The 21,242-nt window shown below is 42.3% G+C and overlaps 1 protein-coding gene across 1 annotated transcript; it reads left to right on the top strand.

Moving 5' to 3' along the window:
* The first annotated feature begins 248 nt into the window (after positions 1-248).
* USP38 (ubiquitin specific peptidase 38) lies at positions 249-19,772 on the top strand. The gene is made up of 10 exons (XM_053255291.1): positions 249-1,293; positions 3,098-3,233; positions 7,801-7,930; positions 8,125-8,226; positions 9,782-9,940; positions 10,792-10,985; positions 11,591-11,684; positions 13,248-13,354; positions 14,741-16,094; positions 19,457-19,772. The coding sequence occupies exons 1-10, from the start codon at positions 570-572 to the stop codon at positions 19,616-19,618; spliced, it is 3,162 nt and encodes a 1,053-aa protein (XP_053111266.1). The 5' UTR covers positions 249-569; the 3' UTR covers positions 19,619-19,772.
* Positions 19,773-21,242: the final 1,470 nt, after the last annotated feature.

Raw genomic sequence — 21,242 nt, forward strand, 5'->3', positions numbered from 1 at the left:
CTGGGCTACAACTCCCACAACCCCAGCTACAATAATACGGCTGAGGATGACGGGAGTTGTAGTCCAACAACAAAGAACCTCCGGTTGACAACCCTGGCTCTGTCAAGTCCCGTCAGCGCCCACTCTCCCCTAGAAACATCACCTCTTCTTTGCCCCGCCCCCTTTTATCGCGCGGCTGCCGTCTCCCTCCCTCCCTCCGCGCGCTCTGTGATTGGGTACTACCCAACAGCCGCCGCACTCGGTTCGTAGCGAAAATGGCGCATTGTGCGTTGTTAGACCCGCCCTCCGTGAGTAAGGGCCGTCGTGGTTGTTTACGCGCGTTCGGAATTAACCGTATTCTACTTCCTGCCTGGCGTGACTATGCGCCGCTCCGTCGTTTCCGGGTCAGATGGTTCCCGGCGTTTGGGCCTCTGAGCTACCGGTTTTGAGAAGCCTCCCGAGAACGGCCGGCTTGGGCCGATGTTGAGGCGACGCCACCGGGCGGGAGGTGAAGGGGCGGCCGGGGGCGAAAACGGCCGCCGCGGAGCGTAGGGAAGGGCCAGGCGGCCGATGCTGGGCTGGCGCTCGCCATGGACAAGATCCTGGAGGGACTGGTGAGCTCGTCGCACCCGCTGCCGTTGAAGCGCGTGATCGTGAGGCGGGTGGTGGAGTCGGCAGAGACGCCGCTGAGCGGGCCGCAGTGCCGGGCCATATTCGCGCTCAGCACCCGCCTCATCCTGCAGGGCTCCGACCCGTTCCAGCGCCAGGTCGGGCGGCAGGTGCTCGAGGCCTACGCTCGCCACCACCGCGACGACTTCGAGGCCTTCTTCACGCGCGAGCTGGTGCTGGCTTTGCTTCAGGGGGAAAGCCCGTCGCCGCCACTGCTGCTCTCGCCAGCCACGGTCCCTGGCCTGGTGTCTAGCCTGGACCCGGCCGTGCTGGACTACATCCAGGTCTGCCTTCGCCTGCTCATTAGCTGCCCGGCGGTGCTGGAGCTCTTCGCGCTGCTGCAGGGGGAAGCCTTGCGGCTGGTGGGGGAGAGACCGCCGGCTCCGCTCTGCGCCCGCCTCTGCCAGCTCCTCGGCGACTTCCCTCAGTGTCTGCCCCGCGGCAGGAAGCCTGCCCTCGCCTTCTGCCAGCAGCTGGTGCGCAGCATTGCCCACTTCCAGACCCAAGGCACCCGCGAGGCCGAGCTGCGCCTCTATGTCTCTCAGGTCACCCAGGTCAGCAGCCTCCTGCGCAGCATCTGGAAGGCGGAACCCGACACGCTGCTGCCCTCCTTGCAAGAACTTTTCGCCATCATCTCCTCCACTGGTGAGTTGAGGTTCCGTTTCTACAGACATGTCCTCTCTGGCGCTAAGTTAAGCTTGTGTTAAGTGTAAATTACTGGCGATTATTCAGGCCAAGAGCTGTTTCAAATGATATTTCTGCGATGTGAGAGCTGCTTCTAAATGATCCTGCCCTTTGCTGCTCCAGAATGTGTTTTAACAAGTACCATATGGGTGAGTGGAGAGATGTGGCTTCTATGTGCCATTGAAATAATGTCTGACCAGACCATGGGTCCCAGGCTGAAGAGATAACATTTGAATCAGTAACAAATATTTGGTGTGACAACTATTTATCACTTATGTAATATTTTACAACACTTTGAAAGTAGGCAGCCCTTGTAGGTGACTTATAAAAAGGAGGATTAGGAATAGGGTCTGGGACACTTGAACTCACATCATGCTAGAAGATGCTTGATGAATAAATTAAATGGCTGTTATATTGCTTAGAGGAGAGCTGGTCTTGCGGTAGCAAGCATGACTTGCCCACCTAGCTAAACAGGGTCCAGCCTGGTTGCATTTTAATGGGAGACCACATGTGAGCACTGTAAGATATTCCCCTCAGGGGATGGAGCCACTCTGGGAAGAACAGAAGGTTCCAAGTTCCCTCCCTGGCATCTCCAAGATAGGGCTGAGAGAGATTCATGTCTGCAATTTTGGAGAAGCCGCTGCCAGTCTGTGTAGACAATACTGAGCTAGATAGACCAATGGTCTGACTCAGTATATGGCAGCTTCCTATGTTCCTATGTTTCCCACTTTGTGCTAAGGATCAGCATAATAGTTGGCACTTGGAATACCAGGTGCATCTAGAGCAGACCTGTTCAATTTAGGTCCCCCAGCAGTTTTTGGACTACAACTCCCATAATCCCCAGTCACAGTAGCCAATAGCAAGGGATTATGGGAGTTGTAGGTCAACATCTGCAGGAGGGCTGAAGTTGAGCAGGCCTGATCTAGAGAGATGTGGAGAGCAAGTCTCTATTCGTGACCCTCTGCCTCTACAAGAGAAGTCTCACATTTTTTGTTTTGAATTTCTCATCCTTTATAAGTAATTGTTGATTCCGTGTCTTAGTGAAACTGAAGCCTTAGCAATGGTGTCCAGTGCATGGTCCAAAACTAAATTAATAGTATTGCTGTAATAGAATGGCCTATGTTATGCTAGAGTGTAAATTGTAATGTCTCCATTGATCTTAAAGTATACTGAAGTGTATAAAAAGTTGTTGTGAAACTTCTATAGACTAGTAATAGCATCGAAGGATTAGTGGGGGTTGTATATACTAGTGCTGTGTTGATAGTCTTTGGCTAGGTTTATTAGACCAACCTAGTTGTTAAACTCAGACACAAATTTTTGTTTTTGAGACAGTCCAGAAAAGCACATGTGTGTCCAGTAAACTGATAGATCCATGGCTTTTCCATTGAGCTATTTCCCAGTTAAGTTTTGGCATTGTTTGTAAACAAAGTGTGTCTGGAATTGCAGTGGTTGTTACCTGTATTAGGACAGACAGGCTGCTGTCTAGAGAGTGAATATTACACAGACTTGATATTCATGGTTCCCTTTTAGTGTTGGCTTGCTTCACATCCTGGAAAAAATTGAAACAAGCCCAAGTGAGGAGATGCTTCCACTGGTCTTGTACAAGGATATATTGCATGCATTGATTAAAAAGTTCTTGATCACTTAGAACTTGAGTGAGCTGTGTTATTACACTGTAATTATATTCTAAAAAGATTGTTCATATCTTGATTGGAAAAAGACAAGTAAAGCATGACTATCTTTCTTCCATGTTTTATTATTATAGATACTTCATTTGAGCCCTCAGTTGCTCTGGCAAGTCTTGTGCAGCATATCCCACTACAGATGATAACAGTGCTGATCGGAAGCCTTACCACAGACCCAAATGTAAAAGATGCAAGTATGACACAAGCTTTGTGCAGGTATGGACACTGGGAAAAAGCATGGGAGAACCAATGAAACACATCTTAGTTTATTAGTCATGTCAGTTGTTGATTAAATTGCATAGACTTGTACATAACTGTATTTTGACGAAAACAATATGTTGTTTTAAGATATATGTATTTATTGCTGCAGGCACCATGTTAAAAGAGGCATTTCTTCCTGTGTGAGAAGAAATCTAAAGCCTCTTCTGAATTTTGACCCATGCTTTTTGTAAGCAACTGTACTCAAAATAAACTTTTTTAAAAAAAATGTACTTCCTGATTAATCGGAGACAACTCTTTAATTGATGAATGTACTTTTGATTACTCTAACCAATTAAACCAGCTAAACATTGCTACCCTATAAATAGTTATGTCATAAATGAGTTTTGTTACAAAATCTAATTTTTAAAAAGCATGGAAACAGTCATGTAGGCATTCATGTATGTAATTGAACTGAATTGCCATGTGCTAAATCTTTGGGGGAAAGGAGTAATACATTAAAAAAGAGACATTTAATCACATTGTTAAGAACAACCAAATACAGGTGGCCATCGTTATCCATGGTTTCAACAACCATGGTTTTGCATATCCACAGATGGGACTTAGAGACCTGGTTTCTTATCCACGGTATAAAAATAGGCTAAGAATAGCCTATTCACGTTTTTTAGTACCCGGAAATGACTTCTGATGTCAGTTTTGTCCGCCTTTTTACTGTGCAGAACCATTTTGTGGCTCTACAAATATAAAAAATTCCAAGTTTTTTGTGAAAATTGGAAGAATTGGGGTTTTTGAAAGGCATTGTTGGAGAGCAGGGTAGAATACTTTATTTCTCTTATTGATGCTTCCCCCACTCCATTTTTAGCCTTTGTGTGTGTAGGAACCTAAACCCTAGATTCCCATAGGGGTAAAGTTTCGTTATCCACTGTTTCTGTATTAATGCTTGCAGGCAAGAATGGAACTCCCCGAGATAATGAGGGCTACTTGTGTGTGTGATAATGAAGTCCATTAGTAACACCTCAGGGGTCTGCAGAGATGATAGTGCTGATTGCAAGCTTAGGCTACATTTACAGAACAGTAATAATGGTTTCTGACAGACAGTAGTGTAACAGCTGCCAATTAGCATTCTGGTAGAATTCCTTTTGATGCTACTAAGTAAATGATATTGAGAGATGCAGCTGGTTTTCTGAAGAGAGCTAATTTTGTGCCTTTCTACTGAATTGTTTAGACATGCACACTTGTCCTGTAGGCTCAAGATAGTTTACTAGATCTTTTTAAGCACACTCTATCTAATGCAGTCATGCAAACAAGTCCACACAATTTTCTAACTAGCCCACCTGTCCATAAACAAAAACCAGAACTTCCTGTTCTGATGCAGCTCCTTGGTTCTTTCAAGGCCACAAGGGCTACTTTGGTGAAATAGCTAGCGGGTCACATGGCCACAGAAGAAACTGCATCAGCTAGTGAAATGTCTATAATGCAGCTAGCTTTCCATTCCTGTCTTTTTCTCAGTGGGATACTGGTGTGTAATGCTTCTCTGAGGGAGGGCAGGATGCCTCCTTGTCTTAAAGAGGCTGCTGTTAGACCACCTTTGAAGAATGCTATGCTGTATCCCTCAGAGTTAGCTAATTACAGACCTATTTCTAATCTTCCATGGTTGGGCAATGTATTTGAGTGGGTGGTGGCCTCTCAGCTCCAGGCAGTTTTGGATGATGCAGATTATCTAGACGACTAGACCCATTTCAAATTGGCTTTCATGTGGACTTTGGGTTGAGACTGCCTTGGTCGGCCTGATGGATGATCACCAACTGGCTAGTTACAGAGGGAGCGTGACTCTGCTGATCCTTTTAGATCTCTCTGAGGCTTTCAATACCATTGACCATGGTATCGTTCTGGACTGCCTGAGGGAGGTGGGATTGGGTGGCACTGTTTTACAGTGCTTCCACTCCTACCTCTCTGGTAGATTCCAGATGATGTTGCTTGGAGACTATTGTTGTAGATATTATTATTTATTCAATTTCTATACCACCCTTCCAAAAATGGCTCCGGACGGTTTACACAGAGAAAGCGAGAACTGGAGTCCCACAAGGCTCCATACTGTCTCCAGTGCTTTTTAACATCTACATGAAAATGCTGGGAAAGATCATCAGGAGATTTGGTGCTGAGTATTACCAATATGCTGATGACACCCAGATTTACTTCTCCATGCGGACCTTATCAGGAAATGGCATATCTTCCCTAAATGCCAGTCTGGAGGCGGTAATGAGCTGGATGAGGGATAACAAACTGAAGTTGAATCCAAATAAGATGGAGGTACTGACTGTGAGGGGTTGGGACCTGAGAGATGGTTTAAATCTGCCTGTTCTGGTTTGGGTTACACTCCCCCTGAAAGATCAGGTGCGTAGCTTGGGAGTGCTCCCAGACCCAAAGCTCTCCCTGGTTTCTCAGGTTGAGGCAGTGGCCAGGAGTTCTTTTTATCAGCTTTGGTTGATATGTCAACTACATCCATTTCTAGAGGTGAATGAGCTTAAAACAGCGGTACATATGCTGGTAACCTGCAGGCTTGACTACTGTAATGCGCTCTAAGTGGGGCTGCCTTTGTGCGTAGTCCGGAAACTACAATTGGTACAGAATGCGGCAGCCAGATTGGTCAATGGGACAACACAAAGAGGCCACATAACACCAGTTTTGAAAGAACTGCACTGGCTGTCAATATGTTTCTGGGTGAAATACAAAGTGCTGGTTATTACCTATAAAGCCCTTAATGGCTTGGGTCCAGGCTATTTGAGAGAGCGCCTCCTTTGTCATAATCCACGCCGCCTGTTCCAATCTTCTGGAGACATCCTGTTACGGTTGCCACCGACTTGTTTGGTGGTGACCCAGGACTGGGCTTTCTCTGTGGCTGCCCCAGGGCTTTGGAATAAGCTTCCTGCTGAAATAAGAGCATCTCCTTCTCTGTTTGTTTTTTAGGAAGAACTTCAAGACCCTCCTACTCTCTCAGGCTTTTAATCAGAATTAATTTTAATAACTTTAAAAACTTGTTTTAGTAATTTTATTCTGTTTTTATCGTCATGTATTTTAATTTGTGACTTTTAAATATGTTACATTTTGTACACCACCTAGAGATATACATATCAGGCGGTATAAAAATATGATTGACAAAAAAATAAATAATCTGAGAATAAATTAGGCAGTTGCGGCGTGCCTATTCCCAAGCAGCAGAATGCTTCACTTAGGGATTGTGGTCTGTTGGCTTTGTTTAAAGTACCCATTGTTTAGTACAAACAGAGGAGAATGGATGTAAGTCACACTTTGGTGGCATATGCCCTAACGCAGGTACCTGGACCAGGTGTGTATCCTGGTCTGCTTCATCTTATTCAATTCTTCATTTGTGTAATGTGGCTCTAAAACCCACCCAAGAAAGGATCTCTTGGGCAAAAGAGAACAGCGATTTTGTTCTCTCCACTGTCATGTTCCCGGCTGATAGTAATTGAGTAGTTCTTCTGCTTCCTGTTTTCTCTCTCCACACTTTCCAAGATGCAAGAAGTGGGTGAGCAACTTCAGTGATGTTATATGGTTCAGTAGCTGAGGAGAAATAAAAAAAGAAAGGGCAGTTCCATAATTTGTGTCAAATTAAATAACCTGAGGGGTGGATTGCAGTGTGGGAGGTGCACTCTACTTCGTTGCACTGAAAGGGATTGTGCTTATGCTCATTTCTGTGGCAAGAACTGCACAAAGTGCAGCTCAACTGCAGCCTGTCCTCCTCCTTGTCCAGAGCGCACTTTATAGGCCTTTCTATTGCCAAATGAGGGCTTCATGAGCTGGTAAACAAACTGGAATGCTTTCGTTTCTCCCCTTTTAGCTGTCACTGCTAATGGTGAGTGAGCAGCACTCCTTTTTGCTTCTCTACAAGTCTAACCTCCCCCCCCAATATTCTGGAATAAATGTTATCTTAATCATGAAAATTGTAGTAATTTCCAAAATTTATTAGCAGATGGAATTGTACAAGGCCCAGTGGCACATTGCAAATCTCTGTCATGAGCTTACTTTCTTCCTTACTTAACACCTTTAGCATGGTAAATGTTTTAGTTGAAAATAATGGAAATGAGGACATCTAATTTATTATTATTAAAAACAATAATGAAGGCAAGTTGTTGGCTTTGGCATTTACTGGTAAATGCTTACAAAATGGTAACTGGTGGAGTGGTGGTGGTGGTGGGGGCATGGTAATGTACATGATGCCAATGCACATGATACTTTCACAAATCACTCCAAATTGGTGAAGGAAAGAAATCCTTACTTTCTAAGCAGTGAAATGTGAGTGGTTTTATTTGAATAAAGTGATGTGAATTGTGGGGGAAGACTTCCATACATCAAAAGAGCTATCCTGGTTAAAGGTATTTCATCAAGACTAGGATACCATACAATAGAATGGCTCTCAATATAACTTAAAGTGATTTCAGTGTGGCAGTCATATGGTATGAACCAACACTAAATCCTGAGCAATTTGGTAACTGGAACTTACTTTTTCTTGTTGAAAAATTAACGTGCATCCATTATTTTTCAGAATGATTGACTGGCTGTCCTGGCCATTAGCTCAGCATGTGGAGACTTGGGTGATAGCACTGCTGAAAGGACTGGCTGCAGTCCAGAAGTTTACTATCCTTATTGATGTTACCTTGCTTAAGATTGAACTGGTAGGTATGGCAACCTAATGGTGAAATTGTTACGAATCAGTACAACTGCCAGGGTGTTTTTGGAGAATAGCCACTGTTCTGCCTGTTCTGATTTGGAGGGGTATAAATGTTACATAAAACAGAACAAAGTAATCTGTAATGCTTCATCTCTGAATATCTTGAAATTATATTGGATGTATTTGTTTTTTTCTAAGGTTTTTAATCGCCTTTGGTATCCCCTTGTGAGACCTGGTGCTTTGGCTGTCCTTTCTCACATGTTGCTTAGTTTTCAGCATTCTCCAGAGGCTTTTCATTTGGTAAGTTAACCTTGCCTGAACTTTAAAACTGATCCTTACAAGTACTGTGAAAATGTCCTTTATTGCTTTGGATTTGTATATGTGGTTTGTCATTTCATGATTTTGCAGTAAAACTTAGACTGCACTCTTCAGCACACTTGAAAGAAAACACTAGTATGTGCTGCAAACTAAATGTTGAGGATTGGAGTGCTCGTCAGCTGGGATCCGATAAAGCATTTTGGAGAACATTTTATTCAAAACCTCTTATAACTTATAGTCTCTGTGGACCAAATCTCACATCTGCTGCCTTCGCTAAACATGAAGAAGCAAAAACTAATCAAGCCTGCGATTCGAATTTGCTAAACAAATACTAATGATGTGAACAAGAAAGCAACTGCAACTCACCCTGGTTAGATCATTGATGGCTACTTACTTCAGTTTGTATCCTGAAGACTTCTTGTGGAAAACATGTTTTAAAGCAAATATAAATAGAAAACAGGAATTGGAAGAGTCTCACATGCTTACCTCAGGACACCAAACATGTGGGATAGGGAGTTGAGAAAGAAGTGCTGTCAGTTAAATTTATTAAATTTATGTAAAATTTTATATTAAATTTATATTCAGTTTTTGTAGCATTACAATCTATTTATAATGCTGACTGTTGTAAGACACAGTATCTTTAAAATATTATGTAGTAGTAGTTATATGATCATATGGTTAAAAATATGTCCATGTGTAAACGTTACTTCTTTAACAAACTTACTGTGTAAAAGGTTTGGTGTGAATCAAGTAGTATGTTAATCTTGAAGTTGCAAATATACTGCTTCCCTAGAATTTTCTTGTACATTGTAAATTACACTAAGCCTTTTTTGAGACTTAGAAGCAAAGTTGAGATTATTCACATTAGATGGAGCTGTAAAGTAAACCGTTGATGATGAAGTTAGAAAATATGGAATGGGTTTTATATTAATAAAAAATAGACTCATAAATAAATTTCAGTGGTGATATCTAGAACAATAACATACCATTAATGCAATTTTATTGGTTATCTCAGTTTATGTAACTTAATAGGATTTCAGGTTTCCTGATCTTAGATCCCATTGGTTACGTGCTGCACAGCAGGAGACTGGAGCTCAGATGTGTGGAAAACTTATTCTGCAGCAGCTTTCCTTGGGGCTTTTGTAGGGAGGGGAGGAGCAAAAATTACTCCCCCCCCCGCCCTGCAGAGGGCTACGATAGAAGCCTTCAGTGCAGCTAGACTCTGGTTTATCTGCAAGGGCAGAGTCCTCCTTCCACCCTAGTACTGCTGTGCAGCATGCAGCTAATTGAAAGTAACAAGACTTACTGAAACTATGACTAACTTGTCTCATTTGCTTCAGTGACGCTTATCATGGCTAACTTGGTCTGCATTCTGCCCACTGTGTTCAAAAGAATATATTTCATTTAATCATAATGTTACCACCATAACAACTTTTATCAATAGCATCCAAAGGTGCTTTGACTTTCAAAGTGGTAAAATGAGTGTGTGATGTTACATTCAGACAAAATCCGTTTGGTCTGTTTATCCTAATATTAGGTGGTTCCACATGTGGTCAAGTTAGTAAAATCCTTCAAAAGCAATGGCCTGCCCTCCAGTGCAACATTCTTGGGACAGCTGAGTGAGCTAATACACTGTATGATGTACCATTACTCTGGATTCCCAGAACTCTATGAACCTATTCTGGAAGCTGTCAAGGTATGATGATATAAATACTTATTTCAAGAAGGTATGCCTTAGGTTCACAACTTGATGTTCTGTATTGCTACTCTGTGTATGTATGGATCATCTTGTCTCGCTAATAAAGATGTGAAGTAACTATGTCAAGAATAGTTCTGCGATCAAGTCAACACTGATAATTTAAAATAAGATTTCAAGTTGCCATATTCAGAGAAACACTGAAAAGTAGAATATAGTAATGTGAATTCTTAGAACCTTTTCAGTGAGTTACTTTCCCATGTGATGAGGAGAAAAGTAATCTTGGGTTACTTCTCTGATGACAGGAATAATTCTTGAATTAACCAGAACAATTGCTGTCCTTGTAACTGTTATTAGCTAAATCAAAGATAATTGTAATCTGTGAAGAAGTCTGGAAAGTGTTGAGATGTATAATGGCACAATTTCAGCTAAAGGTGGGATCATGAGAAAACAGGTATCTGTCTCTCATGATGACCAGAGGATGATCCATGTTGCTGCTACAGTTCAGAACTTGAGGCAGCGTTCTTGCCAAATAAATGCTAGGGACACAGATCTAAGGTGAGCAACAATCCTCAAATATATTTAGAGTTGATAATCCACAGCCTCTAGGATTTTTTTGGTCATGCCATACACTGTAAATATTTGATGACTGTCCAAAACTGCTGTCAGTAGTTCCAAAGATAACTGCATGATACTTCTATGCTAGCTAGGGACAAGATCTTGAGGTTGCTGGTGGGACAGGGTTGTGGTGGAAATAAATTGCATGATTGTTTTGAGGAGAATCAAGTATTATAAAAGGTTGAGAGAGATGCTGCTGCTCAATGTTAACTGTTCCCTCTTCGCCCCTCTAGGAGCTTCCCAAACCCAATGAAGAAAAAATTAAGATGATACTGAATCAGAGTGCCTGGACATCTCAATCCAGTTCCTTGCAATCTTGTTTATCTAGATTTTCTGGAAAATCTGAAACTGGAAAGACCGGTCTGATTAATTTAGGAAATACATGTTATATGAATAGTGTGATCCAGGCATTATTCATGGCTACAGAGTAAGTTTAAACTACTTCTTCTGAGGAGTCCAAACTCATATGTCCCAGTGTCTTCATTCTTTTAATCTATTAAATATGTCGTCATGCCTTCAGTATGACTGGTGAACATCTAAGTAACTCTTCAGAATTGGTCTATGATTAAATGTATTTTTTAGCCAAACAAGAATTGGATCATATAAAGAAACCATTTTGGAGTTCAGGCATATTGGTCCTTATGCTAGGAGAAATGTTAGTATTTACATAACTCTTCAAATGTTATGTAAAAGAGATTTATGTACTGTGTTGGCTAATGTATTGCCTGTTTGCACACTAGAGGGAGATTTTTTGACTTTTAGTCTTCTGTACTTTTATAAATTTCAAATCAAAACATTCTTCTCAAAATGTGGATGAAGCTGTGCCTTAAAATTATGGCATATCTTAATATTTGGTCTGCCTGAACAGTGTTTTATCTATTGTGTTTAGGAGCATTTTCTTTGATTTGAAAACTCCTCCACATTACTTAAGTAAACACCCACCAAAGCCCTTGTTATCTGATGACTGATCTGTACCACAGAACATTGTGTATATCACAGTATTTGGAAATGTTAACTTTTGCCCTTTTGCAGCTTCAGAAGACATGTATTATCTTTAAACCTAAATGGATGCAATTCATTAATGAGAAAGTTGCAACATCTCTTTGCATTTTTGGCTCATACACAGGTATGTGTGACATTTTAAATTTTCTGAATATTATATTAAATCTATAACATCCAGAATTGACATGTATCTAAATATTGCACAGTCAGAAGGAACTAAATCTCTATTAAAATGAAGTTATTTGTTCGGGTTTTTCATAATGGGTTAGAAAATTTCGATTCTGAAATTCCACTGAAATTAATGGGAATTAAATTAGTTGCAACTAGTCTCACTCCTTTCAGTGTTCCTTAGTCTATGACTAACATCCTTTTGGATAATGCCCATTATATATTTATAGTAGAACTGAATGGGTCCAATGTGGATCCATTCTCAGCCTTTTCTTAGCTAGGATAAAATTTGCTAATGACAGACTAGGCAATGTAGTTGAAAGATTTTCAGAAAAGCAGTTTTTAATTGTCTGCAATAATATGTGCACTTCATTTGTTGCTTTGAAAATTCACAAGGAACCAACATGACTTGAAAAGGGGATTAAACATTTCACTTTTGTTATACTAAAGCACATCCCGCTTTCTAGGAGATATTCAGTATGTTGAGTTACAGCTAGGTTGTTCATTCCCCTTGTTTTTCAAATTCTAGATTAACATTTTATGTAAGACTGAAAATAAAATTGCTTGTGCAATAACTGATGTACAGGTGAAACTCGGAAAATTAGAATATCGTGCAAAAGTCCATTAATTTCAGTAATGCAAATTAAAAGGTGAAACTGATATGAGACAGACGCATTACATGCAAAGCGAGATAAGTCAAGCCTTAATTGGTTATAATTGTGATGATCATGGCGTACAGCTCATGAAAACCCCAAATCCACAATCTCAGAAAATTAGAATATTACATGGAACCAAGAAGACAAGGATTGAAGAATAGAACAATATCGGACCTCTGAAAAGTATACAGTGTACTGTGCTTGATTGGCCAGCAGACTCGCCTGACCTGACCCCATAGAGAATCTATGGGGCATTGCCAAGAGAAGGATGAGACCAAACATGAGACCAAACAATGCAGAATTGCTGAAGGCCGCTAATGAAGCATCCTGGTCTTCCATAATACCTCATCAGTGCCACAGGCTGATAGCATCCATGCCACGCCGCATTGAGGCAGTAATTGCTGTAATTGCAGTAATTGCTGCAAAGGGGCCCAAACCAAGTACTGAATACATATGCATGCTTACACTTTTCAGAGGTCCGATATTGTTCTATTCTTCAATCCTTGTCTTCTTGGTTCCATGTAATATTCTAATTTTCTGAGATTGTGGATTTGGGGTTGACTTATCTCGCTTTGCATGTAATGCGTCTGTCTCATATATCAGTTTCACCTTTTAATTTGCATTACTGAAATTAATGGACTTTTGCACGATATTCTAATTTTCCGAGTTTCACCTGTATATGTGTCTTGCATCTGAGACTTTTTCTGTAATCGATGTATAACTAATCATTGTATCTTTCAGTTATATGGTATGATTTCTACATGCTTTTTGCTGGATTCTTCCTTTTCATAATTTCAGAAATGCTTCTTATAGAAGTATTAGTATATTGCAGTATATTTAATTTGTTTTGTTTTTGCATGTAGAGGGAAGCATATGCTCCTCGCATTTTCTTTGAGGCTTCCAGGCCACCCTGGTTTACTCCTAGATCCCAGCAGGACTGCTCCGAATATCTCAGATTCCTGCTAGACAGGTACGTTATTCTGAATCTATTTAAGAATGTAAGAACAGTCCTACTGGATCGGGTCCAAGGCCCAACCAGTCCAGTCTCCTGTTTCATACAGTGGCCCACCATATGCCTCTGAGAAGCTCAGAGGCAAGAGGTGAGGGCATGCCCTCTCTCTTGCTGTTGCTCCCTTGCAACTGGTATTATACTATTTGTACTGGTCCCAAGGCTTTTTTATACATGTAATGGCTTGTGGGCATTCTATAATTCTTGTTAATATTGCTGACTTGGAGTGTGTTTTTAATGAAGGCTTTCAGAAACAAATCTTTTTAATGTCCATATGTACACATCTTTAATTTGTAAGTCATATCTAGAGTTGAAAACGATAGTAGCATTCTCCAGTAAATCAGGATGGAAAACTACATTTATGTAGTACACGAGTTCTTGAAAGTGTTACTTTAGGTTTCATTTGGTATCTTGAATTAATGTGTGTATACAAAAGCTGAAATGGCAGACATCTCTTTCTCTCAAGGAGGCCAGCTTCTGGTGAGAACATTTGGGTCCAGTCCCCTTTTCAAGAAGTGTTTGTCTTGGCTTACAGTTGCCAGGTTCTCTTTCTTAGGATCACTTGCATCCCTACAAGGGATTGTGTCTCATGCAACAAGCTTGACATGTAGGTAGCATCTTTGGTGGCAATTCACTGTGCCTTGTAAGCTGCAGTCCTATTATGGACTGATTAAGGGTCTTGGTCTTTGCAGAGTCATAGTTTACAGGAATTAAATTGCCAAGACTTGTACTGATAGAGATGTAAAGGACTAGGGATGTGCACGGAACCGGCAGGGGCTGGTTCGAAGGCGGTGGGGGGGGGATAACTTTAAGGGCAGGGGAGTGTGCACCCCTCCTGGCCATATTTCCCCCACCGGTGCTCTCAGCAAAATCGGTCTGGCGGGCCAACAGTGTACCTGCCTGCCCCCCCACCCTCCTCTCGGACCGGAAGTAACCCGCAAGCCTGATGTGTGCACGGATTACTTCCAGTCCAAGGAGAGGACAGGGCAGCAGGGAGGTACACTGATGCCCCACTGGACTGGTTTTACAGAGAGCGCCGGTGGGGGAAACGCGGCCAGCGGAAGATAAGTGCATCCTCTCCCACCCTTAAAGTTATTCCCAACCCCTGCCTTCAAACCGGTCAAACCGCCAGGTGTTCAAACCTGTTCAGAGGCCCGTAAAAGGGTACATCCCTATAGAGGACCTTTCCAAACCCTTCAAAGCCTTTTATTTCACTCTAGACCTATTTGGGTACACAAATAAGAGGGTGTATATGTTTATACCAAAACAGAGTGTTGCTTTGACAAGTAAAGAAGAAATGGTAAGGAAATATATCATCTATTTTAATGTATTCCCCCCCCACCCCAGGTTGCACGAGGAAGAGATGACACTGAAAGCTCTAGCTTCATCAAAACTTCCAGAAGATATGAATGAAGAGTCGCTGGCTCAGGAGGTGTCTTGCAAGACGCAGCTGTTTACCAAACCATCTTGCACTGCAAGAGAAGAAAGAACCTTGATAGAGAGAATGTTTCGAGGGAAACTACAAACAAGCATATGCTGTTTAAACTGCAAAAGCACTTCCTATAAAGAAGAAGCCTTCACCGATCTCTCACTTGCTTTCTGTCCTCCCATATTCTTAGAAAATCTTGATCCACCAAGTGCAGATAATCTGACTGAAGACAAAGATGACTGCATGGAACAAATTGGTACTAGGGCAATAAGTCCGGTGGCAGAAACAGCACCTGATAGTCTAGTAGTCAGTGACTGCTGTGAAATGGTCACAAACAATGGACCATTAAAGGACCTCTCCATTGACTCAAACTGTGAAAATGCTACAGACCCCTTTTTGTGCAAGGCTGAGGACAAGGATAGTTTGCGAAAACACGTTAGTGAAGTTACTCCCTCGGTCATTGACTTGCTGAATTATTTCCTGGCGCCTGAAGTCCTAAAGGGTGATAATAAATATTATTGTGAAAAATGTGCCTCTCTACAGAATGCAGAAAAAACTATGCAGATTGTGGAGGAGCCAGAATACCTCATTCTCACTCTATTAAGATTTTCATATGACCCCAAGTGTCATATTAGGCGCAAAATTTTAGACAATGTATCTTTGCCGCTAGTTCTGGAATTGCCTGTCAAAAGAACTGTATCACCCTTAAGTCCAGTTTCGGGCATGTGGTCTATGGGTGTTGAGTTTTCTGACACTGGTGAGAATCTAGCTAAAAAACTCAAGCCTTCTGGTGCTGAAGAAGTGTGTTGTCCTCAACTAGTCTCCTATGTGTTAAGTTCTGTGGTTGTGCATTCTGGCATATCTTCTGAAAGTGGACACTATTATTCTTATGCCCGAAATGTTGCCACTTCAGGCCCTTCACTAGAAACGTGTGATCAAGCCAAAAGTCTGGCTTTAGCTTATCCACAAAGCAATTTGATGGCTGGAGAGGCTCCTATTGCAGCTGTCGAAAAGGACCTGGATGAAAATGAGGTGTCAAAAGAATGGTTTTTGTTTAATGACAGCAGAGTGACATTTACCTCATTTCAGTCAGTCCAGAAAATTACAAGCAGGTTCCCCAAGGACACTGCTTATGTATTGTTTTACAAAAAACAGAACAATGCTGGTGCTCTCAGCACTAAATCAGCCAGTGGGCTCTGGATCAATGGAGATCCACCTCTGCAGAAAGATCTTATGGATGCTATTACAAAAGACAATAAGCTATACTTGCAGGTAAGGTGCAGACTTTGCTAATGTGAAGGAAAATAGTTATGTGAATGGTATAAATGTAGGTGGCTGGCTGATTCATTGTACCTTGACATTGTAAAGTACGCTTAGGTTCATTTCAGGCATCATACCAAGCTGTAGTTTGTTTTAACTATAATTGAGATGAAACATGGTTTAGAGTTGTTTGTTGGTTTGTTCTGTCACCTTAGTAGGGTTGTGCACAAACTGGTTCAGCACCTCCTTAGGGAAGTGCCAAACTGGCTTGGGCACCCACAGCCAAACCAGTTCACTGGGGCAGGGAGTGGTTCCCTGAAAAAGCAGGTCCTTACCTGTTCCTGTTAGGGATGTGCACGGAACCGGCGCGTGGGGGTGCCTTTAGGGGCAGGGGAGGATGCACTTACCCCATGCTGCCGCCACGTTTCCGCCGCTGGCATGCGGTTTCCGAAAAGCCTGTCAGGGTGGCAGCATACCTCCCTGCCACCTCATTGCTACATTTACTGGATATACCCGGAAGTACTGAATGCACCTGCATGCACCACGAGAAGGCATGCGGCAAGCGCATAACGCACACAGGCGCATTCAGTACTTCCCAGTTTATCCGGTAAATGTAGCAACAGGGCGTCACACTGCCGCCTCAGCAGGCTTTTCAGAAATCACGTGCCAGCAGGGGAAATGTGGAGGGGGGGGGGGAGTCCATTCTACTGCACCCTTAAAGGTGGACACCCCCCTGCAGTCAAACCTTCGAGCCAGCCAGGGTTCGAACCCGTAAAAGGGCCTCCGAACCAGTTCGTGCACATCTCTAGCTCCTGTGGCGCCCCACCACTCTTCTGGGCACAGCGCTCACTCTACAAAATGCCGTGTGTGGTTGTGGTGCTGCTCCCTGCAGCCTGCGCATGCTGACACAGTGTGTAGGCTGCGAAGAGTAGTGTTGCAGCCACATGCTGCCTTCTGTAGAGTGCTGCACCCAGAAAAGCAGTGGGACAGCACTTACCTGAACTGTGGTTGCCTGAGCCCATTTGGGCTCTTCCCTATACCTTAGCCTTCAGGTTCATAAGATTACTCTTGTTTCCACCCTAGGGATGAGTGATAACTCTGGTTTGTCAACTTGGACATCACAGTGGTTTGAAAGCTCACTTTAAATCATTTGATTTTAGTCTGCCAGTTGATCTCAAGTTATGGTTCTTTCAACTCAGAAATTACACCAAACTTGGCTAAGCTTCTGTAGCCATGTTTGGTCCTGACATCTAAATTGAGTCTCCTAGATCTTGGTCAGTTCTAGAGGCATTGGGTAGCATCCACACTGATACTTGAAGGCTCATTGCAGTGCTCTGCAATGTTGTGCACTCCTTTGTAGAAAAGGAGCCTTCCCAGGAACATATATAAGTTTTTGAAGAGGTAAGGCAGTGTGCTACACAACAAGTTAGCTGATGCACAGTTGCACTAGCAGTAGCACGACATCTTCCAAATGGTGCAAAAAGTAGTTTGGAACAGAAGTTATTTTCTTTGGGCAGTGACCTTGCACTTCATCCTTGTGTTAGCAAAACAGCATTTATGCTACCGGTAGCACAAGTATAGTCTGGATGATGCCCAGTGTTGTTGTTTTTATGGAAATGCTTTTCAAGTAAGATTATTCTTTAGTAGTAAGCATAAGTACTGACAATAGATTTTATAGACCTCATTAGTGGTACTTCCAGGTGTCTTCCAGAGAAGAATTGGAAAAGTGAGATGTCTTGCAATTGCGGTTCTTGGAGGATGAAAACATAGATTGCAAATATGTGTTGGTTGGTATAAATATACTCATTAAGCAAGGAACAGTTAAACAATTTCTAAACATCCTAACACAGATTTTGTTGAGTTGAGAGTTACTGAATTATCTTTTATAATTTCAGCATTACTCCATTTATATTTACAAAATATCATTTGAAAGCATTATGTTTATAGTGTATAAGGCAGCACTTAAACTGAATAACAAAAGTTTCATGCTCTCCAGTCAGCTACCTGGCCAAGGTTACCTGGGTTTATTGTGACAGAGTAGATAGGCCAGTGCCACCTAGAAGGACTGTGGCAACTCTACCTGCCCACTGTGACAACAGATTAGCTACTTCCTGCTAAACACTATTTGCCTTTTTTGAGCTATGAACATGCTATCTATTTCATCTTAACATAACAGTGAAGAACACCTGAGAAACAATTTTTTGGTGGATTAGCAAGATTCATAAAACATATAGCTGAATTCTTGAGAAGTAAAACTAACAAAGTCTAGCATTTCTCGTGTGTGCATGAGGACATTGGCAATTTCCATCACATTATCTGCAAACATGGAGGGCTAGAAACGTATTTGTAGAAGTGGAAGCTGAGGTTCTTGAAATCCTAACAAGATCCTGAAGGCTCCAAAACAACCTCTGGGACTGCAAACTATACAATTTAGAAATTATACAGGATATGTTGCAAGTCCCATGCTAACACATTCTTACTTTTGCAATGTCGAGGTTTTAGGGTGTAGCCCAGTGTTCTTGGTTTACTAAACTACTAGGGATTATTAATGCATGTCACTAGTGTTGCAGGAATTCGGTCTATTCTTTTGGCAAGCAAACAGCACATTTTCAGTCCTGTACACTATAATCCTTGTGCTGCAAACACCACCATACTACAGCAATCCCTGTGTGTATGTATTAATAATATATACTGTATGCACTCACTTTCTGAAATACTACAAGACTTTGTGTGGTGTTCCTACTTTCTAAGAACACAGTCATAGATTTTATGAAGCTTGTTAATCTAATGAAAAATACTAAGCGAATCTGGGATCTTTCTCACTTCTGACACAAAGATCAAATGCATCACTAACATATTTGTAGCTCACAAACCTAAGTATTGCCCTGCAGTCGGTTACTAATCTCATGTCACCACAGACAGATAGAGTTGCTGCAGCCCTTCTGGATGCCATATGTAATGGTAAGCTCAGGTAACCTTACCCAGACAACTGAATGGACAGCAATTTTGGATTAAAACTTCAGTTTTAAGGCAAAGGAGTGACTGTTTTTAGGCAACGTGCACATTTTAGTAGATGGTGTCACTGCCTTGTTCACATGAACTAGCTGAGTAATTCTGTAGCTATAAACTTAAAAACAAGTTGATCATTTCTTTTGTACGGTGTTAAGGGACATTCCTTTTTGTTGCATTTTTGTGTTTGCTTTTCTTGTTCCTAAACATGCATTCTGTCACACGGTTGACTGAACAGAATGGGTACTGCTGTGTCGAATGTGAAACTGCCCCTCTTCCTTTGAAACTTGCTTAAGTTCTTCTTCCTCCTCCCTTTGAAACTTGTTTAATAGGTGTCCTTGACAGTCTTTATTTTTGTGTTTCAGGAGCAAGAGCTTAGTGCTCGAACACAGGCCCTGCAAGCAGCTGCAGCTTCATGTTCTTTTCGGCCAAATGGATTTGATGACAATGATCCCCCAGGAAGCTGCGGGCCGACCGGTGGAGGTGGAGGGGGAGGATTTAGTACTATTGGCAGACTAGTGTTTTGAGGAGGAGGAGAGCGTCAGTTGCATTGGTTCCTACTGCTTAGGACTGTTAAAACACTGAACTGTATTAAATAATGTACCAAGCTTTTTTCAAGATGTGATCTTTGTTCTAAAGAGAAGTTTATTTGAAATAAATAAGTGCATCATGGAGAATCTACCTCTTAAATTCAGTTGTTTTTATGGAAAGACATTCTTGGCCAAAAGAAAAGTTAAAAGGTTTTTATGGCACTAGCTAACTAATAAAAGCACTTACACCATGTAATCCCAAATCCTTTGATGAAATAATACTTATTCTTTGAAAAAGAGATTGTTACTCATTCCCAGCAGTATTTGTGGTGGTTCACGTTTTTCATCCTCTCTAATAAAACGCTTGGTGTCCGTGCCTCCCTGGCCTGCTCTGGGCATGCGCGGAGCCAAAAACGGACACAGCCACCAGGCAGCCATCTTGGTGGCTTCGCCAGGCCGCGGAAAGGACAGAAGCGGCCGCTGTGAAGCCGGGGAAGAGGAGGCGGGGGAAATTGGCCGAGGCGGTGGCAGAGCCGCCGCCTCCTCAGCCACAGGAGAGACGGGGACCAGGGACCGGGGGCTGAGCGGAGGCCATTAAAATCTTAAAAAGAAAATGCTGCCCCCACCGTTGCTGCCGAACTCCCACCCTCCCTCCCAACTTCCGACACCACCTTACCCAGGCCCATGTCAGTTGGGGGGGAAAAGTCCTTAATTGAAGAGGGAGAGAGGAGCGCGCAAGCAGTGCTCCTCTCTGAGCAAAGGCTCTGCCCGAACTGGCGCTTTGGGCGGAAAGGACGCAAGAGACGTCCTTTCCACCCAAAGCGCCAGTTCAGGAAGAGGCTCTGCAGAGAGAGAAGCACTGCTTGCGCGCTCCTCTCTCCCTCTTCAATTAAGGACTTCCCCCCCAACTGACATGGGCCTGGGTAAGGTGGTGTCGGAAGTTGGGAGGGAGGGTGGGAGTTCGGCAGCAACGGCGGGGGCAGCATTTTCTATTTAAGATTTTAATGGCCTCCGCTCGGCCCCCATAAAGAGAGGAGGAAAAGGCTAGCGCCCGTTATTAACGGGCTAAAAAATACTAGTGAATCTATAAATCCTCAAAGGCACTATGGATATAGTGTAACCATAAAATAAAATACAACCTGTTAACATGTAATCCAGGATAAGAACGATTCAAATGCAGTATTTGCATTAGTTACATATGTTAAAGAATCACTTTAATGTGCTTATTAAATCACGTTTCTAATGTGCATGGTCTTGTAGGAACAAGGTTTTTAAGTAAAAAAACAACAACAAAGTTTGTAGTATTTCTAATTGCTTTGAGGATTTTAAAATTATTTCAGGGAATACATCTGTGTTTTGAAGGAAGAGACTTTGTATGTGCCTTGCTGTACTGTAACTTAAAGTACAAAATTCTTTGAGGCTGCAGAAAAGTGTAGAACATGAGATGTTAATTTTTTTGTTTAATATGAAAATTAATACATTTTTTGCAAGTGTTAGCTTCTCCAGAAGTAAAGTCTAATGGTTCTAAATATATATTTGTCGCTCATGATTTTCAGTTCTCTCTCTCTCTCTCTCACTCACTCACTCACTCACTCTCATTCACCCATCTTGCCAAGACTAG

This window comes from Hemicordylus capensis, chromosome 5 (genome assembly GCF_027244095.1).
Source record: "Hemicordylus capensis ecotype Gifberg chromosome 5, rHemCap1.1.pri, whole genome shotgun sequence".
Classification (NCBI taxonomy): domain Eukaryota; kingdom Metazoa; phylum Chordata; class Lepidosauria; order Squamata; family Cordylidae; genus Hemicordylus; species Hemicordylus capensis.

Coding starts and splice junctions, on each gene's coding strand:
- USP38 (XM_053255291.1), top strand. CDS start 570: ATGGACAAGATCCTGGAGGGACTGGTGAGCTCGTCGCACCCGCTGCCG. Junction 1,294..3,097: donor CGCCATCATCTCCTCCACTG/GTGAGTTGAGGT, acceptor TTATTATTATAG/ATACTTCATTTGAGCCCTCA. Junction 3,234..7,800: donor ATGACACAAGCTTTGTGCAG/GTATGGACACTG, acceptor ATTATTTTTCAG/AATGATTGACTGGCTGTCCT.